The sequence below is a fragment of the Cololabis saira genome, chromosome 9 (genome assembly GCF_033807715.1).
Source record: "Cololabis saira isolate AMF1-May2022 chromosome 9, fColSai1.1, whole genome shotgun sequence".
Lineage (NCBI taxonomy): Eukaryota > Metazoa > Chordata > Actinopteri > Beloniformes > Belonidae > Cololabis > Cololabis saira.
This window is the reverse complement of record NC_084595.1, coordinates 993,367-1,004,829: the sequence shown is the minus strand read 5'-3', so window position 1 is coordinate 1,004,829 and position 11,463 is coordinate 993,367. Positions and strand designations below refer to the sequence as shown.

The following is an 11,463-nucleotide window of genomic DNA, read 5'->3' as shown; positions in this document are numbered from 1 at the left end:
ATGAACATAAATATAAACATAAACATAAACCCACAAGCAATTATTACATAAACAATGGCAGGTAAAAACTCCCATAGTGGGAGAATAACCTTAAGCCAAACAGTGGCAAGGAAAAACTCCCCTTTAGGATGGAAGAAACCTTGAGCAGGACCAGGCTCATAAGGGGGGACCCTCCTGCCGAAGGCCACAGTGGGGGAGTCGGGGACGTCAGCAGCACACAGCAGTCATGTGGAAACAGCAGCGGGATGACCAGAGGAGGGGGGGGGACGCAGGCAGGCGGAAGCCATCCCATAATAACACCTACCATCCCGTAATAACACCACCATCCCATACTAAGACTTACCATCCCATAATAACACAAGCAAAACTACCATCCCATAATAACACATACCATCCCATAATAACACCTACCATCCCATAATAACACTTACCATCCCCTAATAACACCTACCATCCCATAATAACACTACCATCCCATAATAACACCTACCAGCCCATAATAACACCTACCATCCCATAATAACACCTACCATCCCATAATAACACCTACCATCCCATAATAACACTACCATCCCATATTAACACCTGCCATCCCATAATAAGACCTACCATCCCATGATAACACCTACCATCCCATAATAAGGCCTACCATCCCATGATAACACCTGCCATCCCATAAAAACACAAGCAACACTACCATCTCATAATAACACTACTATCCCATAATAACACCTACCATCCCATAATAAGACCTACCATCACATGATAACACCTGCCATCCCATAATAACACAAGCAACACTACCATCCCATAATAACACCTACCATCCCATAATAACACCTACCATCCCATAATAACACTACCTTCCCATAATAAGACCTACCATCCCATAATAAGACCTACCATCCCATGATAACATCTGCCATCCCATAATAACACAAGCAACTCTACCATCTCATAATAACACTACTATCCCATAATAACACCTACCATCCCGTAATAACACCTACCATCCCATAATAACACTATCATCCCATAATAACACCTACCATCCCATAATAACAGTACCATCCCATAACACCTACCATCCCATAATAACACTACCATCCCATAATAACACTACCATCCCATAATAACACCTACCATCCCATAATAACACATGCCATCCCATAATAACACTACCATCCCATAATAACACCTGCCATCCCATAATAACACTACCATCCCATAATAACACCTGCCATCCCATAATAACACTACCATCCCATAATCATTGAACCAATGAAGGTCAACGACTCCATAGCCGGACTCTGATCCTCTGGAGACTCGTCTCCACCGTGACGGTCTTACCATCACCATTGCTGTATTTTCCATCATCATACAACAAACACCAGAATCCATATTCAGGTGAAGCAGAGACCATCTCTTCCTTCCTGTCAACTGAGTCTTTAACCAAACCAATAGCCCAGTCAGGAAAATCTCCCACCTCCACCTCCCAGCTGAGTTTCCCTGAGGTCAAACCCTCACAACCAAAAACACGGGGGTATCTTACGTATCTTCTCTCTGGATTATGAGGAAGCTGCTGTTCTGTATCTCCACGTCTCACACTGGTCAGATCAGCAGACAGATGGAGACGGGGGTGTGCAGTGTTTGGGTCCAGAACCACCGGGCTGAAGTGGACCTGGTCCCCCATCTTCTCCCAGACTCTGAAGGCCAGGTTTCCCAGGTGTTTGGCCTCGTCTACCAGAGTTCCTGAGAGCAGCCGTGGATCTGACACTGAGCTCTGCTCTCTGGCTCTGTCTCAGGTGGGTTTATAACTGTTGAGGAACGTCATGTCGTCTTTCTGCAGCTCTTCTTCAACAGCAGAGATGCTGTCTGACAGAGAGGAGATCTGCTCCTGGATCCTCTTCCTCTCCCTGCTGATCCTCCTCCCCTTCTGCTCCTCTTCCTCCCTCAGAGCTGCCAGTCTGGACTCCTCTTCCTCCTTCAGGAACTGCTGGAGTTTGTTGAACTCTGCTCTGATCTGCTTCTCTGTGGACAGCAGCTGCTTCTCCGAGTGTTGAACCACATCTTTATATGTTTCCTCCACTTGTTTGTATTTGTTCCTCTTGTCCTGCAGATACTTTAAGTCAGATTTCAGCAGCTCCTTCAGTTCACCGACTGCTTCTTCTATAGTAAACATTTTGTGGTTCTGGTGCAGAGAAACTTCACAGACAGAACACACAGCTCTCTGTTCGTCTCTACAGAACAGTGGAGTTGTTCCTGGGTGTTTCTTACAAACCTCCTCCAGCCTCTTTTCTTCTTTTTCAGTCTCAGAAGATCCACCTGTCTGTGTTTCAGCAAAAGAATCGGCAAGTTCCTTCAGTGAAAAGTTCACATCAACATCTTTAGAAGATTTTCTTTTACAGATGGGACAGTTTCTGTCTTTAGCTTCTTCCCAGAACTTTTTCAGGCAGCTTGAACAGAAGTTGTGGCTGCAGCTCAGAGACACCGGAGTCTCTAAACAAACGTCATTTTTAAGAAGAGTTTTCTCATCCATTTCTTCAAATCTTTTTACTATCCTTCAATCGGTTAAATGTCCCTCTGAATCACAGATTTAAGTCCTTTTATTTCAGGTCTTTAGTTAATAACCTTCACCCTGAAATGGCGTCTCAGCTCCGTTCAGTCGTGTCAAAAATGACAAATGGACTATCAGGTTCACATTATTGATGTCAGCAGATAGATTTGCATGTTCCTATCAGCAGGGGGCAAGAAATGGCGTTTTGAGGCAACAAAAAATAAAAATTACTAGTTCCCACGAAACTACGGCACAGTTGTCCAAAATACTGCTCGATGATCTGATTAATTATTACAATAAATGAAAAACAAGGTTCTTGTGTGTATGTGTATTTGTGTATTTGGGTCCTCTCACGTGTCTGCGGCATGTCCTCAGCTGGCCCCGAGTTTCAACTGGACCCCCCGTCGGCTCTTTCCCCCACCCCTAGTCAGTTCTCTTTCAGCACAAACCGACAATTCCAAGCCCAGTGTCCAAATTTTCCGCACTGAAAACAACGGTCGGCAGCTCCTCCATGGTTCCTCGGAAGGATCACTATCAGAGGGGTTGTGTAATCCTGCTCCCATGGTTGATTCTCTCAGACGTTTGCAAGTTTAATTTTCACGAAAGGAAAACAGTGGGCTACTCAAGGTTTACCCTTATCAGGGTCTGTGATGTCACAGAAGCCTAAACACCCGAGCAGCCGGCTGACAGCGATAGGAGAGGGAGTCACAGTTTAGATTTTACTTTACTCACTATTAAATTGAGATTTCTTAAAAATCTTTAAGCACAATAAATTTACTTTTGATTTTAGAATAACTGCAATTTGGATTATCTTTAAAACAAAAAATAAAAGAGTATCACTGGTAAATTTTACCAGGGGGGGGGGGGGCGCAGGCAGGCGGAAGCAGCAACAGGGTGATCAGGGGATGGGGGACCGGGACCGCAGGCCAGAACGCAGCTCCCGAGGCTCCGAGGAGCCTGCAAACATGCACAAAAGAGAAAAAAAGGGGGGCCAGCACAAGAAACTACAGGAACGATGGACAAAAATGATAGCTATGAGATATTTATAATAAATAAAAATGGTAATGGAGAAGAGAGGAAGGGAAGAGGAGAGGAGAAGAAAGGTGAGAGGCACCGCCCAGCGGATCATGTCGGTCCCCCCTGCAGCATAGGCCTATAGCAGCATATCTACCACCAAGCTATATTTGAGACTAACTATTATAGTCTTGTTCTATAGCTGCAACTATGACTACTGACTCTAACACACTAGAGTTTACACTACCTAGAGATTTACCAACACCAGCTAGAGGTTTACTAAACACTAACTATAGGCTTTACTAAACAGAAAGGTTTTAAGTTTAGTTTTAAAGGTGGAGGTGGTGTCAGCCTCCTTAACCCAGATTGGAAGTTGGTTACATAGTAGTGGTGCCTGATAGCAGAACGCCCGCCCTCCAAATCTACATTTAGATACTCTAGGAACTACGAGTAAACCTGCACTCTGAGAGCGGAGAGCTCTGCCAGGAACATAAGGCTCTATCAGGTCTTGTAAATACTGCGGAGCTAAGCCGTTTGGGGCTTTATATGCAAGTAATAAAATTTTAAATTAGATTCTGAATATTTTAGCCAATGGAGCGACGCTAACTGGAGAGACGTGGTCTCTCCTGCTAATTCCTGTCAGCACTCGTGCTGCTGCATTCTGGATCAGCGGGAGCCTATTCATCATTTTTTTATTCATAATTTGAGGTTCAATTTCTTTTGTTTTCATTTTGTATTAGACAAATCCTCAGTTGACCAGAGGGGTATTTATTCCAGGAAGCAGGTTCAACAAAGTCCGAGTTTAAACCTGAACTCCGAGTTGACTTATCCTGAGAAAGGAAACTCTGAGAGTATGAGAGCAGATTTCCAAAAAAAAAAAAAAAAACAGCTGCAGCAGCAAAGGAGAGAATTGGCGTGGGAGAAAGTTGCTGCAGTCAATGTGTAAGTTTTAATGCAGCATTAATTTACCATTTAAGCACACTGTCTTATAATATTACAGATGAAACCATTGGTGGAATGGTATTGAATGAAATGTTATTGTTATTTAGATCAGGGGCAGCCGCCACACCTCGGCTTCAGGGGAAAATGGAAATGTTTTTTTTTTATCTTTTTTATACATTTATGGAATTACTCTGTGTCTATTTGTATTGATTTATTCTATTACTTAATACATATAAAATAACTCAAAAAGCATATCAGAACAACATGATGGATTTCACTAGGTATTATCTTTCCCAACACTTGTACCCCCGTCATATCTTGAAATGTGATGTTTTAATTAACATTCCCTATGTTAACAGAAATGCATACATGTAAATACTAGCAAGATAGTTTTAGATCCAACACAAACAAGTCAGGCAGTAATTTGGTTATTCATGTATTTATAACCACAAAATTTAAAGAATTTCAGCAAGTTGAACAAAAACGTTGCAGTAAATAGTGATAATATAATATATTTAGCTCAGGTTACCATCAATTTATACGCTCTCTTACAAAAATGAAATGACATCATGCTCAAAATGGAAAGTAATATTAGTTGGTCATAACACAGCTGGAATATTTAACTCAGGATACCATCAGTTTACACACTCTTACAAAAATGAAATTACTCGGCGATTGAGCCTGGCATACTGGATGTGCTGGTATGGGTAGATTGAAAGAAAGACACTACATTAACAAGGAAATACATATTGTACTGTGCACATGTTTAAATTGTGTTCTTTGTTGAATTTTATGCTCCTTTATATAGGCTACCACTTTGTTTTCAAACATCCTTAGGATGATCATTCCCAAACTTATAATACAATAATTTTGTAAATTGAAATGTTAAATAAAGTTTATAAAAAAAAACAACATTTTGATCTGCCGTGTTTTTTCGGTTTCTGCTAAGTGCTGTCCCATTCCTATTTCTACCATTTGGAGCCCTCACACCCTCTCACACTTGATCACTTACAGCTGACGTCACTAAAGTCTGTGAGGGTTCAGGGTTTGAGGGTTTAGGGTGGAGATTGGAACCGTCCTGTCACTCGCTACAAACGGAGTCACAGCCATATCCATGTCTCCTCCTCCTCCCATGGAGCTGCTGTGATACGTCAACGTCGCCGCCATATTGGATGTTCAAGACTGCGCCGTAAACTAATACAAGTAAATGGACTTATTTTCATAAAGCGCCTTTCTACAAATAAATGTACATTTTACGTCTCATTTATTCATTCACACACGCACTAATATACTTGGGAAACAGTTAGACACCAAATATAATATCATCAAGTGAAGAGAAAATCCGAAGTGCTCAGGGAATTGTTTAGAAAAAAAAAAATCTTGAAGGTGCTCTTTGGTGTTGGGGAAAAAAACAATATCTTGTCAAAAAAGGGAGTCCAAGGCACTCTTCTTGTGGAAAAATATTAGAAAGCCTTTATTGAAACATGGCTAATAAGTTTAAAAACATGGGAGCAGAGACCCACGGGTTTCGGCGTAAGCTTTCTTCAAGGGCCCTTGAGCGCCTGTACTTTTACTTTATTATTTTCCAAATGTATCAAATACTTGTTCTCCCCACTGTAAATAAATAATTCATTTTAATTTATAAGCACCAAAAACTGTTCAGTGTTTATCTAAAAACATAATTTGGAGTACATGTCATTCATCTGTGAAAGATTTTAAAAGTTGTGAAAAAACTGACTTTCTTATTTTCCATACACTGTTTTTGTAACAAGTTATTGTATTGTTTACTGTCCTGTCAACGTGCAATAATAAGTGGCCACAAAAACCATTGCTGTCTGTGTCATTATTGATGTTCAACATACTGGCTCTTAAAAACTTAGGTCTTCTGATACTGGTCCAGTTATTTATATTGAACATTATTTACCTGCTGCTGGTCCAGTTATTTATATTTATGTTTATTTATAACATTATTAACCTGTGCTCTGTTGCTACTTTGTTACTAGGGTTACAGAATTGGCGAGCCAACCAGGAGCCAGTTAGTTAGAATATCAAAACTGAAATTACGTCCAATATGGATTTTGTACAAAGGCCGGGTGATAAAATCCCGAATGCAGTCATTTTTAGTCATGGGGTCGGGGGCATGGTGGGGTCTGGGGCGTGGGGGACACTGTCCCGCGTGCCCACGATTTTAATAACACCTTGGGCACCGCACATTCAACATTTAATAAATACATTTAACAAATCAAATCATCAAATTAAATCAAACTTTATTTATAAATCACCTTTCATACATAAAATGCAACACGAAGTGCTTTACATAAAACAAATATACATACAACGTATTAATGCCCTGCCCCCCTCCCCCTCCCCTACACACACAGACAGACACAAGCACCACAATTCACCCAAGTTCCACACACAGACGAACAGTGCAGACATGGCTGATTGGAGGGTCCAGGTGAGGAAACGATAACAGGGAGCCGTCCACGCCAAGAGGTCTCATAGCCCGCAGCTACAAGGGGGGGGGGGGGACCATCCCAGCCCGGAGGAGTCCAACCACAGCGGTAAAGCCGTGGTGCAGAGCTCAACACCCATCCAGGCCAGAACCACCCCCAGGACGACCCCCAGGACGACCCCAGAACCACCCCCAGGACGACCCCCAGGACGACCCCAGGACGACCCCCAGGACGACCCCCAGAACCACCCCCAGGACGACCCCCAGGACGACCCCAGAACCACCCCCAGGACGACCCCCAGGACGACCCCAGGACGACCCCCAGGACGACCCCAGGACGAACCCAGGACGACCACCAGGACGACCCCCAGGACGACCCCAGGACGACCCCCTGCAGGCCAGAGTCACTCCCATGAGGAAACACTGGAGCTAAAAGCTACAAGAAAGCAGGATAAAACACACTAATAGAGTTTAAAAAGTATAACATAACATAAAATCCTAAAAGTATGTCTAGAAAGCAAGCCATTAAAAACTAAAATAATAAGACAGTAGAATATATAAAATAGACCATAAATCACGACTAAAACATTTAGATAAAACATTGAGATAAGACAATGAAAATAAAATATGATAAAACAGGATAAACTAAAGAATAATATAAAACAAAGTAGTAAGATCTAATAAAAATAGGGATGAGCATAAAACATTTAAAAGAGTTAAATGAGTCAGTTAAAAGCCTGATTAAAGAACAAGGATATTTAGCGTCTTGGAGGGGGAGGTCATTGTCAAATATGATACGCTGACCTCCCCGATCCATCCATCCATCCATCCATCCATCCATGGATGGATGGAGAGTCGGATGTGAATGAGGGGAGACTGCAGGTGGAAGCAGCAGTAGGATGATCAGAGGGGGGACTGCAGGTCAGTAGTGGGATGATCAGAGGGGGGACTGCAGGTCAGCAGTGGGATGATCAGAGGGGGGACTGCAGGTCAGCAGTGGGATGATCAGAGGGGGGACTGCAGGTCAGCAGTGGGATGATCAGAGGGGGGACTGCAGGTCGGCAATGGGATGATCAGAGGGGGGACTGCAGGTCGGCAGTGGGATGATCAGAGGGGGGACTGCAGGTCAGCAGTGGGATGATCAGAGGGGGGACTGCAGGTCGGCAGTGGGATGATCAGAGGGGGGACTGCAGGTCGGCAGTGGGATGATTAGAGGGGGGACTGCAGGTCAGCAGTGGGATGATCAGAGGGGGGACTGCAGGTCGGCAGTGGGATGATCAGAGGGGGGACTGCAGGTCAGCAGTGGGATGTTCGCTGGACACCTGAGGCGACTTTTCCACCTTTTTCCATTGCGGCCTTCACCTACAGGAGGAACAAGAACATGTTTTACACAAAGAAAATATGATTCTTATCCTTCAGAACTCTGAAGCGATCCACAACTCTGACCATTTATTTGCAACAGTGACAACCCAAGAGTGTGAGGGTTGTTTGTGTCTGTGTTTGGTGTCTTGCTCACTCTCTCCCCTTGCAATATCTTTATACCTCATACACATCCTACCTGCTTTTTTCTGCACTGTTTTTCTTTCTTTCTTGTACTGCACTAGTTTCTTATTTTTCATTCCAATGTATATACTGTTTATGTTTTGTAATTATATATTTTTTACCCTTTCCCTGCATGTGTGTGTTGAGTTACTGTTACTGCACAAAGTGAATTTTCCCATTGAGGGAGAAATAAAGGACAATCAAAAGCCTGATTATAATCTAAATCTCTGGATCTTTATGAGTGTGACACCGTCATGAAGGAGCGACGGCTGAGAGGACGAAGAGGAGCTCAGTCCTGTTAAAGGTCCAGGGTTTCACCCCGGACCCTCACTAACACAAACCACCAGGAGAAACATGTTCTAACGTACCTGCTGATTCTAACACAAACCACCAGGAGAAACATGTTCTAACGTACCTGCTGACTCTAACACAAACCACCAGGAGAAACATGTTCTAACGTACCTGCCGGCACTCAGACCTGCCGTAGCGCATCTGAGTAGCGAAGTGTTCACAGTTGGACTTTAACAGTTTGAACTCCAGTTCTGTATTCACCAGTTTACAGGCCTCCTCCACGATATCATTAGCTGGAAGAGGTTTGTATTTATCATCCAGGAGATTGTTGACTTTCCAGTCGTCATTTCCCACCACTTTCTCCAGTTTCTCTCTCAAAACTCTCTCAACACCACCACCACCGCTGGAGCTGCTGGAGCTGCTGGAGCTTGATCCGTCCTCTAAAAGGATGAACCATGAAGAAAAGAGTTTGAGCTGCAGCTCACTGAGATGATGCTGACACCTAAAGATGCTGACATGGTTCTACGTCTGCTCTGTTGCTGATTCACACCGTTGAGCAGCTGAGAACAACCTGAAACCTTGTTTGGTTTTTTTCAGTCTGACATGTTGGAGGAACAAGGAAACTCACCGGCTTTTCCGAAATGAACGATGTTTCCACAACCAACATAAACAGCCCAGTGCTGATACAAACGACGGAAGATCTCAATCAGGTCTCCAGGTTGGACCTCCTTTTTATTCTTCAATTGAGATAAAAACATTCAATCAATCAATGAAGAGATTGTACAACTGAAAGAATGATAGAAACAAACCAGTCGACCCAGTTGTTGGTTTGAACTGGAGTTGAAGAAAGATTAAAGAATAGAGAGAAGATTATTAAAGGCCCAAATACAGTTGCAGTTGGTGCCTGCGTACGCGTCTGTTCGGCTCCCAGCGTACCTCGCGTAGTTGGCCAGGACAGCCCGTCATACCGGTGGTGACCGATAGGGGGCAGTAAGCAGAGCAACAGTTGGAAAAGATACTTATATTAAGTAGCAGAAGTAGTAGCAGCAGCAGCGGTAGCAGATTAGAAGAACGAACACTTTTACAGGACAATATTGGATGATGTAGGAGATTATAACATCGTGTGAATGTGTTTGAGTGTGTGTGAATGTTGGTGGTGGTCGGAGGGGCCGTTTGGCGCGATATGGCAGCCACGCTTCCGTCAGTCTGCCCCAGGGCAGCTGTGGCTACAAATGTAGCTACCACCACCGGAGAGAATGTGTATGAATGAATAATGCTCTCTGTGAAGCTCTGGGTGCCTTGAAGGAAGCTATAGAAAACCACAGCATTATTATTATTATTATTATTACTACTCTTTATTAATTTTTATTACTTATTTATTACTTTTTTACCCCCTTCCCTGTATGTGTGTGTGTGTGTGTGTGTGTGTGTGTGTGTGTGTGTGTGTGTGTGTGTGTGTGTGTGTGTGTGTACTGCTGCTACGTGAGTTTCCCCATTGAGGGAGTAATAAGGGACTATTTTATTTTATCTTATTATTATTGCTTTGGTTATAATCCCTGTATAATATAAAGATAAAACAGAAGGTCATATATTTGGGGATTTTTATCTCTAAGGACTAAACAGCAATTGAAAAGATGAATATTTGGAACAATGTGGACAAGTTCAGGTGGCTGCAAAGGGATATTTCATTTTTTGGCAGAGTCTTATTATCAAAAATGGATAGTCTGTCCAGACTCATTTATCCGGCATTCTTACCCATCTCAACAAGAATGATCAAAACAATAAATACAGTTAATTTTAAGTTCATATAGAGAAGTAGATGTCAATATATAAGAAAGATTAACATGGTAAAAAACTATGATGATGTTGAATGTGATCGATTTCAATATTATGAATGGTGTCTTGAAACTGAAATGGTTAAAATCTTTCCTTACAAATAGACATTCCATCTGGTTTATTGTTCCTAATATGATTTTCCAAAAAATGGGTGGAATAGACTAGAATAATTTTGTTTTGTTGAAGACAAGAATTTGGACTTTGTCCTTAATAATTTGGTGTTATTGGGAAAGTTCTTCATCCACAAATGTAGATTTTTTTAAGACCAAACCGTGTTTGACCCGTTGGAGAAATGAGCTAAAGCTCTTGAGTAAGTCCTTGAGTCTTGTTAAAGAAAAGGAAGCCATAAACTGTTTTCTTTACTTGAAAGATATGATTTAATATAAGATGGCCCTTGTGAGTTATTTCTTATTTATTTTTTATTTTATGTTGTACAATAATTAGATTCTCAGGGTATATTTTGTAATACTGATGTTGCTCAACCCAAGGCAAAAGTTTGTAATTCTGATATGACTTTTATGTGCTTTGTTTGTTTGTATCTATCTTTCAATTAAAAAAAAAAACATTCTGGTGTAAAATTAAAGTGAAGTTAAAGTGAGTTAACAAGGGGAAGTTAACCTGCATGGGGAACTTTCTCCAGCAGAGAGCAGCAGTGCCAGCTGGGATCAGACCGGGAACAGCGCCACTCGCGGCCAGAGCGAGAACGTGCCTGTCGACGCGCCAAATGAACGCAAGATACGTGTGACGTCACGCGTACGCGTTCTGAACGGCAACTGTATTGGGCCTTAAAGAATAGCGAGAAGACTGGTTTTTGACTTCCATACAG

The 11,463-nt window shown here is 42.4% G+C and overlaps 1 protein-coding gene across 1 annotated transcript in view; it reads right to left on the bottom strand.

Annotated features, from left to right (window-relative positions):
• Positions 1–7,294: 7,294 nt before the first annotated feature.
• Positions 7,295–11,463, bottom strand: part of LOC133450872 (phospholipase A and acyltransferase 4-like) — a 6,059-nt gene continuing 1,890 nt past the window's right edge. The window contains exons 3-5 of the mRNA XM_061729775.1: positions 9,430–9,538; positions 8,973–9,241; positions 7,295–8,330 (exon numbers count right to left, since the gene is read on the bottom strand). Of these exons, the coding sequence (XP_061585759.1) occupies positions 8,265–8,330; positions 8,973–9,241; positions 9,430–9,538 (444 nt within the window). The 3' untranslated portion in view covers positions 7,295–8,264. The remainder of the gene's footprint in view (positions 8,331–8,972; positions 9,242–9,429; positions 9,539–11,463) is intronic.